The sequence below is a fragment of the Pogona vitticeps genome, chromosome 12, assembly GCF_051106095.1.
Source record: "Pogona vitticeps strain Pit_001003342236 chromosome 12, PviZW2.1, whole genome shotgun sequence".
Classification (NCBI taxonomy): Eukaryota; Metazoa; Chordata; class Lepidosauria; order Squamata; family Agamidae; genus Pogona; species Pogona vitticeps.
Genome location: NC_135794.1, coordinates 9,386,200 through 9,413,513, shown reverse-complemented (window position 1 = coordinate 9,413,513; position 27,314 = coordinate 9,386,200). Strand labels below are relative to the sequence as shown.

Genomic DNA, 27,314 nt, shown 5'->3' with positions numbered 1-27,314 from the left:
CAGAGCAGCTTCATTCCATTGCTTCTCATAAGAACAGTCCTGCTGGACCAGACCAGGAGTTCCGAATCTTGGGTCCCCAGATGTTCTTGGACTACAACTCCCAGAAATCCCGGCCAGCACAGATAGTGATGAAGGCTTCTGGGGATTTTAGTCCAAAAAACATCTGGGAGCCCAAGGTTCGGAAACCACCTATGTAGGTAATCTGGTGCCTTCCAGATGTTATGGCTTAACAGTTCCCCTAAGCACTTAGCCTTAACCATGTTGCTTGGGCTTACAATATGTAGCTCAAAACATATGGAAGGTCCCAAGCTGCCTATCCCTGTTGTACTGGACTGAAAAGTGTTGCCACCTGCATATCGATGTTCCACTCGAATAACAAAGAAGCATTGCCACTGAAGGACAAGATGTCTAATTTGCCTAATTCCTATTTTAAAACAAACAGAATGAAGGCAATGTTTCAGAAGCCTGATTTCAAGGTTGGGGCTCCTTTCACTCGTTTTTCATTTGCTTGTCAGTGGAGAAATTTGATTCAGACATCCCAACTGACCACAAATAAGTGAAAAATACTTGAATCTCTTGCCACTAGATGGTGCTGCTAGCTTGAATTCATTACCTTCTCCAAGTAGACAAAACAAAAGTTTTTGCATTGATTACCACTCATGTAGGTTCCCATAAAGGGGTCATGAAATAGGAAACGGACCAGGATCCGGGAGAAGTGGAAAGGCTGGGGGAATCATTTTAAAAGGTGGTCACAGAGGAGGGGAAGACAGAGAAAGTTGGTGCGAATGGAAATACAAGGAAGACGGGAAGGCACAAAATCTCTTTTAGTGGAGGCAGGAGAAAGTAAGAGCAAGAAGACGGAGAGGATCCCATCCCACCCGCATGGGAATGGATCTGGTTAGAGAATCTCGGGATGCACAAGTGGGAGAGATGGAGGGTGTCCAGGGAAGAAGCTGAGTGCAGAAGGAGGGCAGTGGTTCCCCAGAAATCTTACTGGGAAGAAGAGAAAGGAGCACAAGAGGGGGGTGGGTGGGGGGTGTAGGCTGAGAGAAGAGAGAGAGAAAGAGAGATTTATTTTATTGATTTATTTATTGCACTTATATGCCGCCCATCTAGACATTGTCTACTCTGGGCGACTCACAACAGACAAGATAAAAACAATTAATACATAACAAAAATTACAGCATTATACAATGAAAACAATGGTTCAAGATGGGAAGAAGAAATTTAAGTAGTGCCTGTTTGAATAACCAGGTCTTAAGTTGGTTTTTAAAAATGCCCAGCGAAGAGACCAAATGGATCTCGGAAGGGAATTTGTTCCAAAGAGAACACAAAAGGGCACAAAAGACGATGGAGAAGAGAGTGTCCCGGGGACCTGGGATTTCCTCGAACCGGGTGAATGCTCGACAGGGGAGGAGTACCTGGGAGAACCCCCCCCCCCTTGTTGCCATTATCACCAGGGACAACCGTGAGAGACCGGGACCAGATAAACCAATCAGGACCCTGGAATGTTAGCCAAGATAACCCATTTGTTAACCAAGACTGGTTAACCTTTTTCTGTCCCATTGGCAAGAGAGGAGATACAGTGGTGCCTCGCAAGACGAGCGCTCCGTTTTACAATGAAATCGCATTGCGACGAAGTTTTTGTGATCGCAAAAGTGATCGCAAAACAATGTTTCCTATGGGGGAATTTCGCTTTGCGATGATCGGTTCCCTGCTTTGGGAATCGATTCTTGCAAAATGACAATTTTCCTACAGCAGATCGGCGGTTTCAAAATGGCTGCCGGGTAAAAAAAAAAAAGGCTCCCCGCTCTTTTCTGGGACAGATTCCTCGCTGCTCGGACAGCGAAAATGGCCGCGCTATGGAGGATCTTCGCTGGACGGTGAGTTTCAACCCCATAAGAACGCATTAATCGGGTTTTAATGCATTTTTCTATGGGCTTTTTAATTTTGCTTTACGATGTTTTCATTCTACAGCGATTTCACTGGAACGAATTAACATCGTAATGCGAGGCACCACTGTAGCCAATATTCATCTTGATGTCAATAGTATTACTGAAGTTCCTACAATTTTTCATGTGTGACCACCTGAACCTGTGTCCGAGTCTGAAGAGGTTAAACCTAAAGCAGAAGGTACACTAAGCAAATCCAAACCTGAACCCTCACAGACATTCAGAAGCCATTGATAACTGAGCAACGGCCCACAGCGTCAGCTGATGAGCTTGGTTAAAACCAGCTTTGACCATCTCATTCTAGAGTGTCTTCTTAAAAGGAACTTTTCAAGCTCTGGAATGAAAGAATTCTGGACCAACGCATTTATTTTGATGATTACAAAGTCAGACCTTGATGAGTGTTTTGAAGTTTTTAATAGCCCTGGCCCTGGACCATCAAAAGAAGCTGCCCTCTTGTCAAGGCCTTCTTCAGAGGCTGTTATCTGGGTGAGGCTTAGTGAGTGGCTAAAGGAGAAAGCCCCTTTTATCTGCTTGCCCCCAAATAGGGGAATTCCCCACCCACCCCCGAGCTAGACTTGCCAGGCACTGCTCATTTTAGCATCTTCTTGATTAGACAAGATTAAGTAACTTTTCTGGTAGAGGGAAAGACACTGTCAGCCTCACAAAACCTCAGAGGCCCCACACTCCCTTCATCATGGCCACTGAAGCTGCGACCACCACCAAACTCTCACGGCAACTGCAGTGGCTCTATGATGTGGGTGCGTGAGTGTGCATACATGTATGCAGGTTGTTGTTCTCACTCAGGAGCCTTGCAAAACCGAGGCAGAGCATCACACAGAGTCCTGGGCGTCAGAACACTTTCCAGGAGTTTGTAGTAGCTGCAGTCTGAATGGGGTGCCTTGCCGCAGCTTTCTCACCACTGGAGCAAGCATGTGTGTGCAAAACGGACGTTCAAGATCCACATGTTGCCCACACTTCTTTTAGAAGCCTGCCAAATTCAGACTGTTCCTCTCATGAGCTTTTGGCGGAATCTAACTTCTTTTAGTTTTCTCTCCACCTTCTGAAGTTACTACCAGTTCCTCCTGGCTCTTTACAGTTATCCTTCCTATTAATGTGCCATTTTAATTGTTTGTGGAGTTTTTATTGTTTGTTTAACCTTTTGGCTGCCTTAAGGCTTTGCAATAACATGACTTAGGCACTGAGGCATGACTTAGGCAGGCGCTGGGCCTGACGGCAGCTTACCTTTGACACTGGACACTTGTTGGCTCTGGGTCTTGCTGAAAAGCGTCAGTTCATTGGTAATCGATTCCAGCATCTTGACAAAGTTGGGAAGGAAGAGAATGACATGTACATCGTGATTGGAAAGATGCCGGCCACAACTGATTCCCTGGGCCCCCTTGACATGAGGTCCACACAGCAAAGCAACTGTGGGTCGCTGGTGAATGTTTTTAGGGTTCAGCCTGCAAGTTAAGATGTGTGAACAGTCTTTAGCATCACAAGCACTTGCCTGGAAATGCATATGGAATTTTTTAAATATTGCCTCCTTATACGAAAGAGACACTTTCAAAATACATAAGAGTCAGGAGGCAAGAGGGAGACAACTGTCAATCTACATTCACAATGGAAAACGGTTATCTACAGAGGACGCACATATGCCTATAAAGCAGTGGTTCCCAGATGTTCTTGAACTCCCAGAAGCCTTTTCACCACTAGCTGTGCTGGCCAGGATTTCTGGGAGTTGCTGTCCAAGAACATCTGGGGACCGAAGGTTCCCTGTAAGCTGGGTGCGCATACCTCTGCCTCCCTCTGCACAGTGATCGCACTGGGGGACACAGCATGTGCGTGGGGTGTGTGTCAAGTGCATGCACAGGAGCAAAGTCACATGTGCGAGAGAGGCAGAGCCCCGCTCAGCACAGCCGAAAGAGGGTACGCTGCTGGGGACCCATGGTTGTGAACCACCACTATAAACGAAAGTATTACAAATAAGAAACTCAGCTAAACTGATTATTACTATTTGTAACAGCTATCTGCAATTAAAGAATATTTAGAACATGTCACAGCAGCAAATGAAGGAAAGATATCAGAATCATTCTCTTGACAACACAAGGAGACTGAGAATCTAATATTTCAGTCCTTTAACATTCTAGTTCCAATCACTTTCATTAGGAGTTATATATGGAAGTCTCCTTTTTCTCAAGCTGGAAATGTTACTTTTTTTGGACAAAAATACTGGCAGTTTTCCATCCAGCTGTGCAGTAAGCTAGGCTGCTCCAGATGCAGATGAACACCAATAGCTCCTTTCCCAGAGGAAGGAGGCTGATGGTGTTTCTACCAGATATTGTAGACTTTACAGTGGTCCCCAACTTTTTCCAAGCCGTGGACCCGGGGGTCGGGGTCCGTGCATGGGGGCAGGGGCACCCCACACACTCATGGATGCATGCACAAGTGGGCGGGGTGCACTCGAGGGTGGGCAGGCGGTGTGTACATGTGGGCATGCGGGGGGGGAGTACGTGCAGGGGGGTGGAAGATCTGTCTCCAAGGCCACGGTCCAGTACCGGGCTGCGGGCCGGTGGTTGGTGACCCCTGTTGTAGAGCAATAGTAAAGATGGACATCCAGGCAATGCTCTGATTTGCTTCATTTGTAGCATTTCTTTCCCACTCTTTTCAAGCTAACAGGCAGCACCCAAGAACAGGAGGCTAAGGAACCTACTGGTAACATGTTCAATTCCCCAAATCCTTTCATGCAGTGGTTCCCAACTATACGAATACCACCACACTGGTGGCAATAATGAGGGTCCAGCCCCATGAGGCCAGACGGTCCACTCATCGATCCGCTGCTTCAATCCCTCCAATGACTCCGAAGTTTGCGATCCACTCGCCACTACTGGGAGGAGGTGGGATGACAAGCCTCCCTGCCAGGTCGAAGAGTGCCTTGCAAATAACGATCTCCGGAGTCACTGGAAGGACTGTGGCACCCACGCCAGTGGCAGATCGGTGAGTTGACCGTCCAGCCCCAGGGGCTGGACCCTCATTGTTGCCACCTGTGCGAGAATATTCGTAATTCGTACATTAATACCCCCATCTCTATTCCCAACCTTGGGAAACCCAGCTGTTCTTGGACTGCAACTCCCAGAAACCTCGGGCAGCACAGTTGGTGGTGAAGGCTTCTGGGAACTGCCGTGGGAGAACACCTGGGTGACCCATGGTTGGGAACCACTGCTTTCATGGAAGAAACTAAGGCTCATAGTAACAAATTTTGGAAGTTAAATAGGCGAAGTTTTTCTGACCCAACTCAGTCTGTTTGGCTGGGATTGGTCAACTTTTTCTACGATGCTCCAATGAACCAGAAAGGTTTTCAATAACAAATCTGTCTCCAAAAGCCAAGAGCCAGAATGCATGCACTGGAATGCCTCTATGACCAGACCAGTCCATCCCTTAATAAGAGCAGCTTAAACTCAAGAGACACAAGAACAGGGCAAGCAGAGCATGTGATGTCCTACAGAAGCTCTTTACCTGTTGGGCCCTCCAAGCAGACTCAGGGCCATTTGGCTAGCACAGACTCCGGTCATCTCCAGTCTCCGTTCTAGTGTCAGCCCATGTTTCTCAGCCACTGAAAGAAGCTTCTTGTGCAACTCATAAGAGACACTTGGAACAACCAGTCCTGAGTCTGAAAGGCAAAACGAGGAGAGAGCGTACTCATTGGGAGACTCTTGGCAAAAAGAATACGGCTGGCTCCCGAGACCTCGTGCCTACATAAGCCATCATGACACTGCTGCAAAAAAAAATGGGTCTGCTTGAAACCCAGTCACAGCATCAGTCACAAACTCTTTGGGAAATAACAAGTCAGTGCTTAAGTAATTCCATTTCTACACAACGGTGTGGAACAGCTCAGTACAGGCTAGGCCAGTGGTGGTGAACCTTTTTGGGCTCGCGTGCCCAAACTGGGGGAGAAAAACAGTGGGTGGTGTGCTGTCGTTGCGGACCTGGAACCGGAAGTGGCGGTGGAAAGGGGAATCCCAGCACGGAGGTGCCTCAAGCCCCCTCCGCTGCCAGCACCAGTTGCTCCAGATCCACCTGCCCAAGTGCCAGTACCAGCTGCAGCCACCTCCTGAGGTTTAGCTGCACGGGGTGGGTGGGGGGGGTAGCGATCTGGCAACCTATGACTCACGTGCCAGCAAAAAGAGCTCCACGTGCCAACTGTGGCACGTGTGCCATAGGTTTGCCATCGCTGGGCTAGGCCAACAAAAGAGGAGAGAACGCATTACAGAGAACAAAATGGTCTCAATACAGAGTTTATATATTTAGCTTTGTAAGTAGAGATGGGCACGAACTGCTCAACCGTTGGTTCATGCCAATTTGTTTTTCATCTGAAAGGTGTTTGGCATTTCCAGCCCCACCTCCTCTCGTGGGTGCCCACTCAGAAGGAGTGCCCAGGCAGGGCACTGCCTCTGAGTGGATGCCCACCAAAGGTGGTGGGGCTGAGAAGCACTGAACATCTGTTTGGGTTAAAAACGAACCAGCGTGAACCTGTGATTTGTGCCCACCTCTATTTGGAAGTTAACATTTTGGTAAGAATATATACAGACATACATTTTGAACTGTATTGAGATGCGACTTTAAGAAACACTGATAAACTGACAGAGTTTGAACTCCCATGAAAGAGAGAACAGAAGGATCTGAGTGGACCCCGTCCATCTCATCCAGTGCCAACGGCCGAACAGATGCCTCTGGCAAGCTCGGCAAGGAGAGGTGAAGGCAACTTCACTCTTTCCTCCTCACTCACATTCCCCAGAGCCACTGTGTTTCTGATTAATTAACTGCATACTGCTCACTTGATTCTGACACATGGTGGTCCCTTCTCATATCCAGAGTACTCAGAAGTAATTTACTATTCATTTGCTCTGGGACCACGTGATTTGCCCAAGGCCACCATGGCTGGCTCTTTGTCTACAAGGCACACTGGGGAATCAAACTCTCAGGTTCTGACTCACTGAGCTATCCAGCCAGTCTCTCTGATACAAGAGGAAACATACAGTCCTCATGATTGGCAGCTTTATCGAGGCAGTCAGTGCACTTATCACTCTACAAAAATCAGTTCCCACAAGTCCTCTGCGTCTCACAAAGGTTCAAGTACAAATGAAGCAGTTTTAAGCAAGCCAAACAGGCTTGTGGATGGAGACCTTCCAGTGTTTTGCTACCTAAGGAAAAATGGTCAAGTAGATTAATTGGGGCCCCTCTGGGAAAGTACTCTGCTCTGGGAAGTGGTCCTTATATTATTTCCTGTCCTTAGATGCCCTGTTTCATTTACGACTTGGACATATCGAAAACCAACATCCCTTAGCTGAGAAGCACCCAACAAGATAGGCCCAATCTTCAACCAGCCTTGTACATCTGCAGTACATGCCCTCTTTATGCATCTGTTCTCCGCTCGACCCTTGCCCATCCTGGCTAAATGGAAGATCTACCAGGGGAGTTCGCACCATTCCCCCTAAAGGGACAGGGTCTGCAGCTTGGGGGTGCTCCTGGACCCCAGTCTAACACTGGAAGCCCAGGTGGATTCGGTGGCCAGAGGCACCTTCCTTCAGCTGTGGAAATTATACCAGCTACGGCCCTACCGGGACGAGCAGAGTCTCATGACAGTTACACACGCACTGGTAACATCTCACATAGATTACTGCAATGCGCTCTACGTGGGGCTGCCTTTAAAGACGGTCCGGTGACTACAGCTGGTCCAGAATCGAGTTGCGCGGCTGGTGAGTGGTGGGGCCGCTAAGGGACATATCAAGCCGATTCTGTTCAAGTTACATTGACTACCAGTTGCTGCCTGGGCCCAATTCAAAGTGCTTGTTTTGACGTATAAAGCCCTAAATGGCTTGGGCCCTGGATACCTGAAGGTCCGCCTCCTTCCATATGAACCTACCAGGCAGTTAAGATCTAAGCAGGGGGGCCTTTTGAAAGAGCCATCCCTTAAGGAGGTAAGGGCTTGTAGAGAAAGGGCCTTTTTGGCAGCTGCCCCCAGACTATGGAATGCCCTCTCAACTGAGATTCGTCTGGCGCTGACGCTGATGACATTTCGGCACCAGGTCAAAACCTTCCTGTTCCAGAAGTTTAACTGAAATAATATCAGCTGTGGGTTGGATGGCAATTTTTAGAGTATATGTTTTTAATTGCATTTTAATTATTTTGCCCTTTTATTTTGCCTTTTTATTGTATTTTAAATGCTGTAAGCCGCCCAGAGACCTTCGGGTAGTGTGGGCGGCATATAAGTTAAATAAATAAATAAATCTGGGATATCGATTTAGATGTCCAAATTAGTGCAGGCAAAAATATGTCATCTGCACTTACATGAAAAGAAGTACGTGGCAGTGGCAGAATGCCTACACACAACAGGTACTGTCTATCCTACTCACACTTCCCAGGCAGGATGACCAAGGGTGCTAACCCTGAGGGAGGCCCGGAGGGAGAGAATAAGGAGCCAGGCCTTCTCGGTGGTTGTGCCCCGTCTGTAGAATGAACTGCCATCTGAAATCTACCTGGCTCCCTCCCTGCTGTCTTTTAAGAAATCTCTTAAAACCTTTTTATTCTTTTTAAAGCTTGCCGACCAAACACTTGCTGAGAGCACCAGCCTTTTATAAATAACAGCCAACTATTTTAATATGTTTTTAATTTATGATCATTTAGTTTGATTTTATTGCTCTGATTGTGTTTATGTTTTCTTTTATGTCACTCTGATTGCTGTGAATCACCCAGAGTGACCATTGGACAGATGGGCAGTACGGATATTAAATACATAAATAAATATACAATAGTTGTGACAGCGCGATTTTGATACATGGCCAGATCTACAAAGTTCAACACTCTCCATTCTAACGATCCCTGGTGTGGCGATCTCCTCTGAAGCCCCTATTCCCCCAGGCCTTCACGAGGTTCTTGCTCTTCTTTTTTCTTTGCTGCCACCAGGTATTACTGCCTTAATACCATTTAATCATGGAGACCTGTGTGCTTTTAAAACTTAAGTCATTTATTAGGTCAGGGAAGTTAACATATGATTAATATTCAATAGGTAAATCACAGTTTGCTAATCACTTGTATTTGAATCAATTCTACTTTAACTTTAAAACTCTATTAACTCTCTGTTCCATTCAGTGTTCTTACAGATCTCTAACTTACTCTTAATTCACTTTTAAGTTTCCTACTGTCTCTCACTCACAGAATCCCCCCCTTCAGACTCCATACACCAGCCTTTATATCCAGCCCCCTCCCCCCTTGGCTCCGCCTTCCGTCCACTCATAGGTTCCTTTTTCACGGTTCAGCTGTGACGGACAGGTGAGGGGGGGGCTGATCACTACACCTGGCCACATGGAACATGATCCCTATACAGTGATGCCTCGCTAGACAGTTACCCCACATGACAGATTTTTCATTAGACATTGACTTTTTGTGATTGCTATAGCAATTTGCAAAACAGTGATTCCTATGGGGGAATTTCGCTGGACAATGTTTTGTCCCTGCTTCGCAAACCGATTTTTGCTAGATGACAATTTGCTTTTTGCTAGACAATGATTTTGCTAGACAGCGATTTCAGTGGAACGGATTATCATTGTCTAGCGAGGCACCACTGTATTCTTTACCAAGCCACTGAAATCAACAAAAATTCCTTCTGAGCAATTGTGATCACATCTCCACTGTCACACAAACTGGCCCAAGTCATAGTTTATTAGTGCAGTACAGTCTGAGAAACAGCAAATTGCTTTAGACAAAAAGAATCTAACAAATCATAGTCATTGGAGGACCAAATGAAGACATAATCAAGCTTTGGCCCTTGTCACACAAGGCAAATGTTCCCTAGTTATACCTGTTAGATTGTTGTATAAATTTCTGGTCACACAACGCACAACTATTTTTGCATCATTTTCTCAACCAGCAGTGTGGTTTATTTCCCCTTCAGTGGGAGGGCTGTTATTTTGCTCCAGTAATGTACCAGAACATTCCTTACCCGTATTGCATGTGTGAATGTCAATCTCGCCGGGAAAAGGGAGAGCAGCGAGGACCAAGGTGCTGGCTCAAAGAAGGGCACCTGCCTTGCGGGAATTGTCAGAGGAGTGGCAGCCGATATGCCTGGCCTTTGCTGGTGGCGGGCGGGAGGGAGGCATGGGTCAGGGGCTTTAATTTTTAAAAAAATATATAAAGTAAGAGGCTGCACTGCCCCAGGAGACAAGAGAGAAAATAAATCTGTTCCACAGGGTAGCCAGCCGTACTGTTTCAAACAGGAAGAAATGAACTGGCAACATTTTTTAAAAATGAGACCGTTCGTCCAGGTATATATACCATATAAGCACAATTCAGTACAACAGAGGTATGGAAGGTATTGTTAGAAGTGGGGGAACATTTGCCTCGTGTGATCAGGCCCTTTGTTTTTAAAAAAATCCTGCAAAGAGTTTTACTACAGACGTGGGAAAAGCAAATTGTTTATACAGCTTGACCTTGCATGTTAAAAACTAATTGAGATAACTGCCTCACCTTAATCAGTTTTATGGCATACAGCACCCATGCAAATACAATATTGTTCTTGAAACCAGCTTCACAAAGTAGATAGCTCAGGGGGAAAAAAAAGAATAACACGGGATGTTCAAAGTCACTCAAGATGTGGCATTAGCCAAACTAGTCCCACTGTGTTCACCTTGCTTTCCCTTTCAGAGTCACACAAGGTTCAGCAGCGGCGTTCGGCTCTGAAGAAAGACTTACTCAGCAACTGCCGAAACTTGAACACTGGAGGACTGCAGTGGAGAACAGACCCTTAGTTTCAAACCCACGTTTTCCAATCCAAGGATCCAATGAAGTTCTTCACTCAGTTAAGATCTTGTTCTCTTCTTCTTCCAACACCTGGATAACATGATGCTGAGAAACCACACCATTTCCTAACTGGGAGATGCAGATTTCTTAACTAGCACCGGCTTCCCCCTCCATTCACCTACGGAGGTACTACGGACCATGGAGGAAGGAGCTGAACTCTAGACCGAAGAGCAGCTCTGTCCTAGCATTGGTCTATATAATCTCACGGCATGTTTCCAGTAATGACCGCAGAGGTGTCTCCAGGAAGCCTTGAAAAACTGCATGAAGCAAGCAGCCTTTTTGCAACACTTCTCACCTTGGCAATTATACTAAGCAGTTATCCTTAGCAGCCCTTCCAGAGTTCTCCTCCACATATCTGCCCAATCTCCATTTCAGGCCTAAAAAGCTTGTGATAGTCACCGCTCAACGTGGATTTTGGGAAGGAACAGTTGTAAAAGAACGTTTTCTTCTAGGCCCATGAAACCTGCAACCCAATCCTATGCTTGACTGGTCCTGATGTTATATATGCACAGGATCTGGCTGTTACATCCTGCACTTGATTCAGTGAGATCTTAAGCAAGTCACAAAGAGCTTGCAGTCAGAAATGGGAGGAAGGGGTGAAGGAGAGAGACAGGGCAAGAAGCCAAGACAAATTCCAGCCAGCCAACATCAGCTGTCATCCCCATGTGCCACAGCCTTAATAAATTTCTCCTGCCTTGCCCTGTGTCCTCCCTCCTTCCTCCTATCAGGACCACAAGCCACCTCTCCTGCCTACATGGTTCAGAAAATTAAAAGATTTTTTAGTTTTGTAAGGCTCCAACACTGAGGGATGTTCTCCTTAAAATTAAAAAAAGAAGATAAACTAAGGTAAGGTAAGTATCAATCAATCAATCAAACGTACACACATAAAATGAAATGAAATAAAATAAATGAGAGTTGTATAACAGGTTACACTGGTGGGATCCTGTGCATTTCATCTTTGTTTACACACACAGCCCTATTTTGGGCCTAGCCTGTAACAGAAAAGGGCACATGTATCCTTATCGCGTGCTCCCTTTCTAGCACTTAGGTCTCTGGGAACTCTCAGCCCTGAATTGAAGGGGCCATTGTTTGAAGTGTGTTCGACAAGATAAGGTGTGAGATTACACGGCACTGCTACACGCAAAAGCAGCCAGGCAAGAGCTTTATTACACTTTGCCCTAATTGCTCTTTGACAAGAGCGTGCAAGCACCAGAAGGACTTCCCTTCTCCTCACTCACGCAAGGGCCAACCGGTCAGACCGGCTTATCAAAACTAGACCATGTTAAATAAACTCAGAGTGGAAGGCAATCAAAGGGGAGGCGTGTCGACCTGAAAAATAACAACAGTGCCACAAACCGACACTGGACGCAGTCAAGCTTCAATTATGCTTGGGTTGGAAGGTGGATCATATTATTCAGTAATCATGATAATGGAAGGAGATAGGTTTAGGCCCAGGTATTACTTCACAGCTGCCAAGGCAAACGCAGACACAGCTCACGTAGCCTTGGCACGAACAAAGGAGAGGATAATGACACCAGGCACTTCAAAGCACCCTTCCAACCAACGGGCACATTCCTGATAAACACTTTCCACTCCGGGGTCAACACTTCTAGCTCTAGTGCCCAGCTACCCACCTTCTCTGTGTCGTCTACAAAGATAAATGCAGTGGAACACACACACCCGAACCCCACTCTCCAAAAGGCATTTACAGGACACTCTCAACATTCCCCCACCAGAGATGCTGTAGACCAGGCCAGAATACTCCTGCACCTAGCTCAGTACTTATTTTTCATGAGCTTTCATGTGTCCGAGAACACTTCTTCAGAAGCGAGAGCTTACGGAAGCTAAAAAACAAGCCTACTCTCAAAGGTGCTACAAGTTCTGGTTTCTCTTGCCCCACAACAGACTAACACGGATGCTAGTTAGATTACTGTATGGGTAAGCCATTGCAAGGGTACTATAAAACACCTTATTGTTTCTGACCAAAGGCCTTTACTGTACAATGTACAATAAATAAAACGGGGGGAAAGATTTCCCCCCCACCCCCATTTAAAACAGGTAATTACAATAACTTGTTAAGACGCTTATCATGAATTTGATCACAGTATCCTTCCAAACTGCCAGACTCGCTGCTTATACTTGCAGCTGTTGTACAACGTTATGATCCCTGACAAAACAAGAACAAGTCTTCTTGACTGCCACAACAAATTGGGCTACTGCATTTGTGATAGATAGCTGGTGAGCAGTGAGGAAAGCTCATACTGCTTCCTCAGAAGCGCAGGTTGGCAAATGACTGGATGATACGTAATCCAGGATCCATATAAAAGGGACAGAACAATGATTTATATTTTCACTCTGATTACAGCCATAGACAGATATTCATTCTGAAACTGGAGTTCCTTGGTATCACCCTTCAAGATACCCAGAGGCATCTGTTGGAATCTAAGATCTGCAACAGCTCTACAGAACTGTGAGCAAATCTAGCTCAGTACTCTTGGCTGCTGTCAAATGCAAGAGGCCCTTCGAACCACCTGTTTCTTGAGTACATTATTTTTAAAAGATGAACAACACAGATCAATTTTACAAGCTTATGAAGCATGGGCTCTACCTCCCGTCAACTTTGACTACACATTATGTGGACAAAAAAACTCCAGCTGCAATACTGCAATGGAAGCTTGTATTTTGCTAGGGAAGATGTTCTACAGAACCAAGAGAACAAGGCCAATGCAGTGGCTGAGCGCATGAGCGGTGTGAGCCACAATGTCAATCATTCAAGCCATAAACCACAGACCATGTCCTTGTACAAATGCAAGTCTCTCACTCAGCTTCAGTTCATGCTGCAGCATCTCCTAAAAATAACAGAATTCTGCTGGTGTACCTTTCACAGCTGCTGTAAGGATTATGAGAACATACACAGAGCACTTCTGAACGCTCAGAAAGTGCCACATTCATGCCAAATATTTATTCACAGCTACAATTTTATATGCTGCTACTTCCCCATCTGTGAGATTGCTTTCATCCAATCTATGGAATAAATACAGTAAGTGGCTTGTGCTGAGAAAAAACAGATGTCAAACATTTAGAAGAACGAACTCAACAAGCCTGCACTTTTAACGCCATTTCAGTAAACCGTTCTCTCTCCCGGCCCCATTGCCTCGGTTTTTTAAAAAGGGATGCTTACCAGTACAGAATTCTTTGCTTGCCTGAGGCACAGTGATTTGTCGGTACACAATGGGCTCGGATTCCAAAATATTCTCATCGTGGCGATAGCGGGCTGATTTCTCGTTGGGAGTGCCCCTTGAGCGAGTGCCGCTTTTCCTCTCGTAGGTTTCAATCTCCTCAAACACAGCGGCCTTGTCAAAGAGGGCGAGATTCCCTTCGAAATCAAAATCCGTATCTGGGATTTCCTCAATATCATCTCCAAAACATTCGTCGTCCTTGTTCTTCATCTGTCCGTTCTTCACGCCGCTCTTCTTTGGAGTTGCCTGGTTTGGATGACGGCTACAGGAGGACCCTGAAAACACAGAGGCAAGAGACAGGTTCTAAGACACTTTGATAGGCAACAGACAAACCATTACGTGGATTCCTGCTCCTGGCTGCCTCAAATGTGCTCCGGCGTTGCTTATGTCTTTCTGTATGGTATTTGTCCGAGCCTTTTTAGTATTTGTATACTCACTCTTCTTAGCTTTTCTATTGTCTTTTAATGACATAAACCACCTTGGATCCTTTCAAGGAGAAAGGCAGAGTAAAAAACAACCAACCAATGAACCAACCAACCTGCCAAAACAACTGCCCACTTGCCCTGGCAACTTTTTCTTACTGCCCTTCTTTATGTTCAGTGCTGCAGGAGAACACCACTGGGGAAGGAGAAGGGAAACTATCAACAATGTGCAATCACACTTCAGATATATATTTAATTTCATCCTAAATTCAAAAGTTTGTACCTCGTGTAGGGCCATATTAACACAAGAGTTGAATCCTGGGGTGTGCAGTTTATCTTGCCTGCAACAACTTGTCCCAGTACTCCAAAAACATACACCAGAGAGCTAGACACCACAACGAAGGGGCCAGAAATCCTGAAACTTTCATAAGCTTCGAGATGGATTTAAGTCCAATGCAGCTCACATCCTAAGTAAGATAGCTGTTACTTGATGGGGAACCCAATGCAGACATACTGTATTGGATCACAACTCCTCATGACCTGAATCAGCACTCAAGACAGCAGGAAGTGCTATGCACTGGAGCACAACTCACTTCATCATCAGTCTACGAAAGAAGGGAGCTGCAGTCTAACACCTCTGAGCTGGGCAGGTGGTGTCAAAGGGAGATCATATCTCAGGTGCAGTGCCTCCAAAGTTTTCTTTTCCTGAACACATGAAGCTGCCATTGGCCCATCAAGATGAAGGACTGGCACCAACTCTTCAAGGTCCCAACCTTCTAACCTATCCTGATTAAATGTATTTATGAGTGACTGGCCCTGAAACCTTGGCAGGCAAAGCCTGCAATGAACCCATTCTGACCAAGTCTTTTCAGAGCACAATTCCTCACTGATACAGCCTGATGGAAAAGAAGAGATTGTTTGTACCTCAGTAGCCCGTCAACCTATTTTTATTGTTGCCAAACTGTGTGATTTGGATCTTTTCAGACTCAGATCTACAAACCAGCTGTCTTCTACTTTTACAGTGATTCTGCACTCTCTCCCTCGAAAACTGAGGATGTACAAAGCACTGGGAGTGGCTAGTTTCAAAGGGGTCTCGAATCGCCAAATTGCTTGGAATGCTGGTGGAACTAAAACTGTCACTGGGTAGCAGAAACAACAATCAGAATACTTTCCACGGACTTCCAAAAGAAATGCTGAACGGAAGCCAAACCACTGCCCCCGAAAAGTTAAAAACACTGGGATTGAAGAGATCCGCTATTCAATCCACACCAATTTTTACTAGCTCTAAAATCTTGCTGACTGTTGCTTCTACTGTGAAAACTACTGCAACCAGAATGGACATTACCTGCAAAACTTGGGACCAGAACATAAATGTCCAAGGGCAAGGGTGGGCAGAGAACAATCATGGGCTCCATGTAGAGTCAATATGGCCTCCATGCCTACACAATTCCGCCCCCCCATATCGATTTCAACCTGCCAAATGACTTCTTACTATCTTAAACACAGGTCACATGTTCAGGTATATAGCCTAATTGTGTGACCCAGAGGCCTGTGGGAAATACAATTTACATACTGGGGGCCAATATTTCCCATTGTATTTTCAGGTCTGCAATTTGTGATCTGGTCAGAGGGAGCTGTGATCCTCCAAGATCAAGGGGAGGGCAGTAATGGTTCCTGGTCATATGGAAGCTGACCACTCCTGGAGTGTTAAAACTTAAAAACAGTTGTATTTTTCTGCAGAAATGGGTTGCTTGTGGTTGGGAGCACTTCTTTGCTGATTCACAATGTTAATATGAGAAGAAGCAAATGTAATATATTTTCTAAACAGAAGGAATGTACTTTCCTGATTGGAACCTATACCATAAAGCCAGAGGATCCAAAGTAACAAAGGTACTCAGGCCAATTAATTAAACTGACTCTCTTACATCCTCTGGGGAGTCAAAGAGATGCCATTTGCCCTATAAATCCTTCATATGTCACTCAGGACATCATCTGCCATGAGATGTACAGCTTGGACTCCTTGTGACTCTGCCAAGGATAGCCTGCACATAACTGAAATAGGCTAGCCATCCAGAGTCAACAAAGCTGCACCACTTAACTCCTGCGCCTTTTGTAGGAACAAGCCTCTCCTGTGCTGTGCAAGGCAACCACCGTGCCACCGGGCGGGCGGATCTACACTCAAGATGCCAGAGTGCATGTCCTCTGCGAAGCCTTCCAGTAGCTCTTCCCTCTCTTGATCCCGTCTTAGGCTTTGAAAACACAATAAAGGCTGTAGTTAAGGCGACTCTCAGTTAGATCAAGGGTGGACAAAGCACAGTCCATGGGCCCCATACAGCCCTTAAGGCAAAATTTGCTAAGCCCACAAATGAATGGGTTTCTGTCACTCCTGAATGCTTCCAGGAGCAGCAGGTTTCACATAAAACAAGTGGGAGGAGCCCCTGAAACACCGAAAATTAGAAACATCTGGATCCTTCTGGTTTTGACTTTTTTAAAAAACACTTTCTAGTGTTTCTGAGGATAGGAAAGCCCATGGCAGCTGCTGTGGTGAAAATGTGGCCCTCCGGCTCGCCTAGAATGCACACCCCTGGGAACGTAAAAGTTTACTCTCCACGAGGCATCTGCACTCCACCAAAGGGCCAGCCTGACTCTAGAATAGTTTGCCTTGGCGAGATGTGTTGCCGTAGAGAGTCCCTTGGCCATCTGCCAGTGGACAAGGGGGCCCTCCCTTGGTAAAGGTAAACAAGGGCTCCCAGACAGAGTCAGTCATCAGTTACAACCAACAAACCGAGCACATGAAAGCTCCAGCAGGCTGGCTGCCTTCCTGCAAAATCCCTTTCAAGTCCGTGCTGCCAGCCCTAGCGTGAAAGAGTGGAGTGCCAGCCCTGCACGTAATCCATTGTTGCACGACCTACAGGGCCACTGTTTGTTTACCGATTGCTCGTGCACCAGTATTATAAAGAGCTAGCTGTCCCCCAGCCTTCAGCACGCATAGCGCAGGGCATCCAGAGGTCAGCTGAATGCACACCCAATAAAGGCCACCACTTATAACAGCAAGACTCAGTATCATTTGCCCTGGGCTCCTCTGCCACTCATGTTTTCTACGGCTAGCATCTTACAGTCCCCTTGAAATTCTGTCTGAAAGACGCTAGACCAGAGGTGAGGATATTCATGCAGCACAGGTAGAGATCGCGAAGGAATGGCTGAACAGGACCCTGGATGGACATGTAAAAAGTGCTCCACTAAACTTTTTAAAAAATAGTTCCCTGAAAACTCCATAACGGAACACTGCAGACAAGAAACCGGTCTGTTTCTAATAATCTATTTCTGACTTATTATGGAGAAATGATGCAGATGTGAATGAATATACTAAACTTCTTCAGACAGAGTGAGAGTACTGCTCCATCTAGTTCTGTACTCTCTCTTTGGTTTTCCCAGGTCTTGAGCAGAGGTTTTTCAGCACCAGTTACCAAAGGCCCTTTTGAACTGGAATGCCAAGGAGCCAACCCAGTATCTTCTGCAGCCAAGCCATCTGTTCTAGTGGTATGCTACCTATTCCCTTACTGGCATACCTCCTTCCACTGCTCCTAGTTCACACACTCACATATACGAATACAGAATGCCTCTAAGGGTCAACTGATGCATTAGATCAGGGATACCATATTTTTCCGTGTATGCAACCCCCCAATGTATAAGACAACCCCCTAATTTTTACCCTTGCTGGAGGGAGAAGCGGCCGATCATGGGCTTCTTCTTCGCCTCTGTCTCAGCCTCCTCCTCCTGCCTTCCATGTATAAAACGACCCTCAATTTTATCTCTAATTATTTTAGAAAAAAGTCTCATTTTATAAATGGGAAAATACAGTAACTTAATTTCAGAATCACTTTAAGTGTTACGGCCCCCACATGAATGACTGCATCACGTGAAGGCTCATAGGAAGAGCAAAAACTTTGACCCACCCTCCACATCATTGCTTCATAGCTTTTACTGATATAACAAGCAGTTTTCAGACCTGCTTTGCATAGTGGTTAAGTTACTGCACTGAAAGAACGTAAGTACAATACTTGTGCCTTGATAATCTAAATTTATAGACTATGGATGTTATCCCATCTGAATTTTTTGTGCATGCAATGGCCAGCTGCTCATATGGTTATCCCTTTTTTGGTGCTTCTGCAAGGAGGAACCCACAAACCCCTTGCATGAGTAGAAAACACTTGAACATGGAGACATCCAGCGGGTGTAACCAAAAACAGGAAAGGTAAAAAAGGTAAAGGTTCCTCTTGACAATTTTTGTCCAGTCGTGTTCGACTCTAGGGGGCGGTGCTCATCCCCGTTTCCAAGCCATAGAGCCAGCGTTTGTCCGAAGACAATATTCCGTGGTCACATGGCCAGTGCGACTTAGACACGGAACGCTGTTACCTTCCCACCGAAGTGGTCCCTATTTATCTACTTGCATTTGCATGCTTTCGAACCGCTAGGTTGGCAGGAGCTGGGACAAGCGACGGGAGCTCACTTGGTCACGTGGATTCGATCTTACGACTGCTTGGTCTTCTGACCCTGCAGCACAGGCTTCTGCGGTTTAGCCCACAGCGCCACCACGTCCCTAAAAGCAGGAAAATTGAGAAGCAAACGCAGAGTGCTCCGACTGTGGAGCTGTTATGCTCTGCATTTGCAAATAGGATTCTGACCTATACCTGTTAACCTTTTCTTACTAGGTTTGTAGACAGTAAGAACTGAACGACACAATTTTAGAAGGAAAGCATGGACAGTTAAAGTAAGTGTTTTGAATTCTAAGCAGCAGGCAGAAATTGCAAAGAAAATTAGAGTAGCAAACTTCGGTTTGTGCAGCTTGGCTGAGGTATACAGGAAGATAATACAGCCATGAAAGTCAAATAAATGATAGCTATTATTCATAACGACTAACTGCAATTGAACAATATTCAGAACACTGAGCAGCAAACAAAAGGAACAGAAATTCCTAAGTGAAACAGAAAACAGAAAAAGACAGTTTTTAAATGCTAAAAGCCAATCAAAGAGCTGAATACATTATTCTGGTGAGGTTAGTGCCTCTATTGCAAGTCTTTACATGAAAACCTGAACCATTAATACTGCCCTGTTTCCCCAAAGATAAGACCTAGCCTGCCCAAGGCACGAGACTTCGTACCATCCCGGACAGATGGCTGTCCAATCTTTTCTTGAAAACCTCCAGTGATGGGGCACCCACAACATCAGGAGGCAAGTTGTTCCACTGCTTCATGGTTCTCACCATCAGGAAATTCCTCCTTATTTCCAGGTGGTTATCTCCCTCTGACAAGTTTCCACCCATTGCTTCTTGTCCTACCCTCAGGCACAATGGAGAATAGATCAATGCCCTCTTCCCTGTAGCAACCCTTCAGATATTGGAAGACTGCTATCATGGCTCCCCTAAAGTCTTTTCCTCATTAAGCTAAACATAGCTATTTAGTCATTCTTCATAGGATTTAGCCTCCAGTCCCCTTATCATCTTTGTTGCTCTTCTCTGCCTCAGTATCTTTTTTTGTATTGTGTTCACCAAAACTGAACACAGCAGTCCAAGTGTGGCCTCACCAGAGCAGTATAGAGTGGTACAATCACTATGATCTTGATGCTATCCCCCTGTTGATGCAGCCTAGGACTGTGTTGGCCTTCTTGGCAGCTGCAGCACACTGCTGAGTCATCCTTAGGTGGTGGGCCACCAGGACACCTAAATCCCCCTCACAGGTACCAATGTTGAGCCAGGTACCACCTATCACGTACCTGTGCATCTGGTTTCTCCTGCCTAAGTGCAGGACCTTACTTTTTCTGCCACTGAACTGAATCTTATTCAATAGGGCCCAATGTTCAAGTCTGTCTAGATCTTTCTGAATTTTGAGTTTACCTTCCAAAGTATTAGCAATTCCCCCCCCCCCCCAGCTTTATGTCATCAGCAAATGTGAGAAGGGCTCCTTCAGTCCCCTCATCCAGAAAACAGGAGAGACCTGTGAAGGTCAGGAGGCTGAGAGTGCGCCATCTCCTCCTGATGGAAAGGACACTAAAGAGAAAAGGGAAATGAACCAAGAAAGGAAAAGGAACAGGAAAGGGTTAAGATTGAGGTTTGTTTGCCTGAGGAGGGAAAGGATAAAGGGGAGGAGCAGTGGGTAGACATGTGGGAGGAGGAGATAAAAGAAGGGACTGGTGTCTGGGATTTTCAAGTGGCTGCAGATGTTAGACAGAGATCAAAGGAAGAGAAGACGTCTAAAGAAATAAAGGACTTACTGAAGGACTTTCCGAACCTGAAGGTCGGAGGGCTACTCCAAGCCCCTGTGTCTAGTGGTGAGGGGATCACCATCATAGAGACTACGGAATGGACAGTGGTGGTGTTCTGGAGGGGACGTGGTCCCTGGAGGAAGGTGGGGTGTCCAGATCCTACCTTCAACAAACCACCAGCCGAGGGGGATTGGGCCCGCCATCCCTGCTGCGGTACCATATGCGTGGTGAGGAGCGCACCTCTGAGGAAGCCAACCGACAAGAAGAGGTTTGGACCAGCTCCCCAGTATTGAAAAGAGACCATGCTGTTGACCCGTTTGGTAGAGTAGAAAGGAAGTTAAGTGATTGGGACTCGGTTATGCCAAGTGAAGTAATCATAGATACACCGATGTTAGAATTAAATAAAAAAATGTTATGTTACAGATAACCAAACTCCTCCAGTTTCTGTGTATACTTCGGAACCGCCCAAAACTCCTTATGAACCTTATGACAAGACCCTAATCTTTCTTTTGTTACTGGGACTGCCTCAACAAATCACACCCTTTTAAAACTCACACAAGACTTCTTACAACCATGAACATGAAGCATGGGGTATAAGAATCAGCCACCAAAAGGAAGCTGTGTCAGTCCTGTCAAGCCGTGCTTCCTTTTCCAATCCCAGCCCATGGGTGTTCATCTCCATCTTCCTCCTCTCTGGACTTCTTGAGACATGGGGGGGGGGGAAGGAGATGGTAGAAAGACACAATGTATAAAACAAGTTATTTTTTTATTTCAGCTCTCCACTCACTTTTGGAAGGTAGGAGGGAAGCTAAGACTTGTAAAGTGCAAAAGCAAAGTCACCCATCTTACTTGAGTAGACTAGACAGAAAGGACGAACTGAATGGCACGAGGCACAGACACTGTTCTCTTATTAGTGGCCCTGCCTCATGTGTCCGGCTACTTGTGCATGGCTTTGGAAGCTGTTATGAGAAATCAAGTAGACTATGATGGCAAGAACATTAACTTTTGCCTATGTGCTCCGGTATACCAAACCCGTGCTATTCCTGCAAGAACACAAGCGCAATTCCTCCTGAACACATCAACACATTCTTCTGAACTGAAAGGAACTCGTCCTCAGAAAATGTGACCAGCCTGAAGGAGATTGCAGAGACGTCAACTTGAGAGCCCACTCTTCAGTATCTGTAGACTGTTTTGAAGTTCAACCTTCACACCCTCTCATGTTGAACAGTAATATAAGATGGCAGCTCAAAGGTCCAGTTCAAGAGCTTCTAGAGGGGGGCATGGGCAAAACAGGTGGAACAATTCTAGCAACACAGCATAATCAGAACCACCTTGCCAACACCGTTTGATCACTGAGGTAAAAAGAAAGAACAATGCTGTCTGGCCACAGTATACTCACATGAGTTGTGCCTCCGACGGAAGCCTTTGGACTGATTCAAGGATTCCATGTGCCGATCCATGTAGCTTTTGGAGCACTGATATTGTTGGGGAGAAATGGCAACATCTTGACACTTCACATCTGTTCTCTTTGGGATATTCTGGGGAGCACTGCTAGGTTTCTTCAGCAATTTGCCAGTACCATTCTGGCTGGTACCCCCTGAGCATCCAATACTAGGAATGCCAAGGTCATTAGGCTGAAAGTCTCCACATGGTCCATTATTACCTGGGCCTGGAATTTCCAGGATCTTCAGTTCAGTTATATCACCAGCCCTAAACAAAGGAAGAGGTCCAAACAAGGTGTGAATCTTAAGTCAGGCCTTTCCCAGTACAGAAATGTAAGGCCTTTGTAGCTGGCATTTAGCTGATCAGAAAATTGTATTTGTTCCCTTACCAGCAACAACCTTCCCTTCAGTTATACAGCTGGGAAACACTACAAACCTCAATAACAAGCTCTCAGAGTTAGCCTAAGTTAACAAAAATGGGCCAAAACCCATCTTTTCAAGTGATGGCACTACATCTCGTTAGACACAAACAGATCACCAAACTACAAATCAAATATTTTCCTCTGCATATTGAAAATAAAACAAACCAGGAGGAGAGGTTATCTAGGGACACTTTATTGAGAATTAGCCAGTTTTAGGTACTCTCATCATAACCCAGTAGAACTACTTAAATGTTTGGAAGAGAGCAAAAGTTGAAGGATGAAGGGAAGACTATATTAAAAAAGCCCTGGTAGTCTCTCACCTAACATTCAGTCTCCCACAGGTGACAACTAGAGGATCAAAATCTCTGGAAATGAAGGCTACAATCCTCTGGCTATGGATCCCAGAAAATGGTGTTTAATGATATATTGCCTCTAGAGTTTTTCTATCTAACATTTCAGAACCGTTCGCTGTATTTATCATGAAAACACAAGCTCCTTCAGAAGTAGCTCAATATTCAGCCATACCAATGCCAACATGAGGGAAAAAATCTGAATAAGTACAGAAACAAAATGAATATGTGTATCCAGAGATTAAAAACTACTCTAATATTTCATGGCAATGTAATACCTCTGTACTTCTTCAATTTTAATTTCACTCTATAAGACTACAGAATTAAGCTTCCAAACCAAAGTTATACAGCCCATGAAATTACTAAGAGCTGTGCACCTTGGAGGACTCTGCAAATTCCATACCAGTATTCCAATTTGCTTTGTTCCAAGCCCTGAAACAGCATTTTCTTTGTCTGTTCTGCTCATGCAAAAAGGTCTTCTGCATGAATTGTTGGATTTTTTTTCTGGGTTTGCGTAAGGAGAGTATTATAGGAGTCCAGAAAAGGAGCTGAAAACATGGCTTACTAGCCAATTTATCATTTACTGTTTTTTTTTCAGAATCTGTTGAATTCCTGTGGGTTTTTTAAAAAGTCTCCACAAAATAAACTCGCAAAAAAAGCTCAAATACAATGTACAATAAGGCAGAGATGCAACAACATTGAAATTTAGTACAGTACTACTGCTCAAATAGGTCAGCCTATTTATTCAAAACCTTCAAGCAACAGTTCCATTAAAAAAAAACATTTACATACAGATCTGTCACCAAAGTTCTGGAAATGAAATACACAATTATGAACTACAAACAGGTTCCCTCTAAGCTCTCCCTGCAACTGACTTCACCCTCTGCACAGTGATCGCGTTAGGTTCCAGTCACAATGGAACCCTGCGTGCGGGGGGGGGGGAGAGTTGCACGCATACAAGAGCAAAATCACTCGCGAGTGAGGTGGAGCCCTGCCCAGCGAAGCTGAAAGTTAAAGAGTACATTGACTACAAATATGAAATATCAATACCTGCCCTGGCCCCAAGTTAAATGTTGGCCTGTAAAGGTGAAGAATTAACAGTCAAAAGTCTAAAGAAAGCAGTCAGAAGATACATTTACCTGAAGGTGACCTCAGGTACCAAACATTTGACTCCATTATGAAAAGGCCGCGTTAAGGAGATTGTCTGGCTGACTTGATCCACAGCAGATACTCTTCCTTGATAGACTCCTAGGCTGTTCCCACAGTTGATTGAGACAATACTTCCAAGCCAATCTGTGGCCATATTTTCCTTGATCTCTGCAAAATGAAGGGGGATACATGAGGTCAACCTTCTTGTATCATATCACCCTCTCAATGACTCAGTTCTCACATCCACTTCCAATACACCAAACCCCTGCTGCCATACAGCTGTAGTGATTTCAGCTGCAAAAGCATGGAATGTTTCTAAGCACAAGCCAAAACATCTGTCCTCTTTAATCATTCAGTTTTCATTTTTGTTACCCACTGATCTTTTTTGAATGCGGGACAGATTATTGTGGCTGCATCAGTTTAGAAGGTCATTTTAAACAAGGCGGTTGTAAGACACGTACCATGTTTCCGCCAAAATAAGACAGGATCTTATATTAATTTTTGCTCTAGAAACACATTAGAGCTTATTTTCAGGGGATGTTTTATTTTATTTTTTCATGTACAACAATCTACATTTATTCAAATGCAGTCATCTCATCCTCTTCTGGTTACTGCACCATGCTGGAGGGTGGGCTTTCACTTAACTAGGGCTTAATTTGGGGGTAGGGCTTATATTACGAGCATCCTGAAAAATCATATTGGGGCTTATTCTGAGGTTAGGTCTTATTTTGGGGGAAACAGGGTAGTTGAATCACTGGGAGAATCCCAGGTCTCAGACACTTAATATTAATGTGAAACACTGCTTGCTGGTTAGCGCAGTTTTCTTTCTATTTCAAAAGTATACATTCAAAATGTTCTTTTTCAACTGTTTGTTGTAGTTTTCATCAGCCCTAATCATCTTTTAATGTACAGGACTACAGAAGAAAATGAAACATGCTCATTTATTCATATACATGCTCAATAATTCAAATCATTATTGTTGCTACAGACAATAAATTATATAAATCCTCAAAGAAGCAAATAACACTATAGGCTTTTCCATCCCTGCTGTGTCCAGGAACCTATGCACCTCATCTTCATACACATGTGATCAGTCACAAGTATTATTTTGACTGAAAACAATGCTCCAAATCTCTGAGCTGAACAAAATTGTTACCAAAAATAACAAGGAGTCTTGTAGCAGCTTAAACACTAACACACCTTATCTGACATACGCTTTTGTGGGTCCAGGTCTTCAGATACAGAAAACTGTTAGGAGAGGATTGCTGCCCACCTACAAAGGCCTATGCTAAATAAAACTTCTTAAAACTTCTTAAAAAATGCCATAAGACGCCTGGCTGCTTTTGCTGCAGCAGAGAGAGAGACACAGCCTCCCTCTTGGAAATTACCAGCAAAGACTGCGCTAGAAAGCAGTGCAGCTATTATTACTTATTTTATTGTTTTATTTATTGGCTGCCTTCCTCTTGGCAAAAGGGACCTAAGGCAGCTCACAACGTTAAAAAGAACAGAATTAAAACCGTAATAAGCTAAATATTAAAAAAACCCCACACAATTAAACTATATCCTAATTAAAATACAACTGATTAATTAAAAGCAAGTAAACATTAAAATACTGTTTTTATTATTGTAAAGTTTGTAAACTCCTCGCAGGCAGGGACTCTTAATTTTTTTTAACTGATTGATTTTTTTTTCTGCCTAGTTAGATCCGTGAGGCTCTCTGTAAAATAGTAACAACACAATTAGTATTAAAAGCCGTGTGTGTGTGTGTGTGTGAGGGAGTGATACTTGAAGAGAAGAGCCTTTTTTTGGGGGGGGGGGGAGGGGAAGCGCAGCTTCCTTCACGTCCCGCTTCCTTCCCCTCAAGGCCTCCCACGACCACCCACCCCCGCCAACCGACACACCCACCCACCGGCAGCCCTCCTTCTGCCACAACCACACCTGGCCCGGGGCGGCAGGTAAGCAGAAAAGTCGGTTGTTTGTCTTGGTCCCACACTCCGCTTCCCCTCAAACCTTCCTTACGCTCCGGAAGCGCCTTGACACGCTGACGGTGGCTTGACGTCACTTCCGCCTCGCCCTCCCTAGGCTTTCTGGCGGGCATAGGAAGGCGCGCATGCGCCCACAGGGGGGCAGAGGATTGTGAGAGCGCTTCTGTAGAGAGAAACCTTCTTCTCGCGGTGGGGCCGCTCTGCTCTCGGACTCTCTATGGTACTTGTGTTGGTTGGGGGGAGTTCTCGACTCAGGGGAGAGGAATGGTGTTAGGGACTACAGTTCCCAGAATTCCTGGCCCACCCAGATGGGACTATTGAGAGTTATAAGCAAAAAATGCATCTGGAGAGGAAAAGGATTCTCATACCTTAGTGCGAAGAATTTGGACTACAAATCTCATAAACCCCATTTACAGTGGCCAAGGATTATGACTATTTTACACCAAACAGTAGACCTTTTTTTAAAAAAAACATGTTTTATAGGCATTTCTTACAGAGATCATAGGAGGAAAAGATTTTTCTTCCTTGCACGTCTGTTTCCAAAAAAAGCAAGAAAAGTTTGTAGGGCTAAACTGGGGTTGTCGCTGTTATGTGCTGTCAAGTCGCCTCCGATTTGTGGTGCCCCAATGAATGAGCCATCTCCAAAACGCCCTGTCCTCAGCTGCCCTGCTCAGCTCTTGCAGACTCAAGCCTGTGGTTTCTTTTGGGGAGTCAATCCATCTCATATTTGGTCCTCCTCTTTTTCTGCTGCCTTCCACCTTCCCCAGCATTGTTATATTTTCCATAAAACCCTGCCTTCTCATGATGTGTCCAAAGTAAGACAGCTTCAGCTTCAACATTTTTTGTCTCCAGAGGTAATTCAGGCATAATTTGATCTAGGACCCACTTATTCATCTTTCTGGCAGTCCAGGGTATCCAGAAAGCTCCCTTCCAACACCATATTTCAAACAAATCTACTTTTTTTTCCTGTCAGTTTTCTTCACCACCCTGCTTTCACACCAATACATGGTGATCAGAAATCCAGGAGCGCAGATGAGATCGGTCTCGGTCTCCATTGACAGATGCTTACACAGGATTATAATTTTAATTCCTTCATTGCTGCCTCTTCTAGTCTCAGTCTTCTGATTTATTGATTACAGTCTCCATTTGGATTGATCCAAGTGTACAAAGTTAGCAAATTTCTGTCACTTGTGTGAGGCAAGCTCAAAAGCCAGTGTGTACTCAACAGTAGTACAATCC

General features: G+C 45.0%; 1 protein-coding gene across 2 annotated transcripts in view; it reads right to left on the bottom strand.

Moving 5' to 3' along the window:
* EDC3 (enhancer of mRNA decapping 3) overlaps positions 1-26,169 on the bottom strand; it is a 28,013-nt gene extending 1,844 nt beyond the window's left edge. The window contains exons 1-6 of one of the 2 annotated variants that reach the window (XM_020803821.3): positions 26,029-26,169; positions 24,081-24,258; positions 22,127-22,437; positions 13,987-14,319; positions 5,466-5,619; positions 3,195-3,412 (exon numbers count right to left, since the gene is read on the bottom strand). In XM_020803821.3, the coding sequence (XP_020659480.2) occupies positions 3,195-3,412; positions 5,466-5,619; positions 13,987-14,319; positions 22,127-22,437; positions 24,081-24,244 (1,180 nt within the window). In that variant the 5' untranslated portion in view covers positions 24,245-24,258; positions 26,029-26,169. Of the gene's footprint in view, positions 1-3,194; positions 3,413-5,465; positions 5,620-13,986; positions 14,320-22,126; positions 22,438-24,080; positions 24,259-25,290; positions 25,410-26,028 lie in introns of those variants that run through there. The other variant, XM_020803822.3, reaches the window with a different exon arrangement.
* Positions 26,170-27,314: the final 1,145 nt, after the last annotated feature.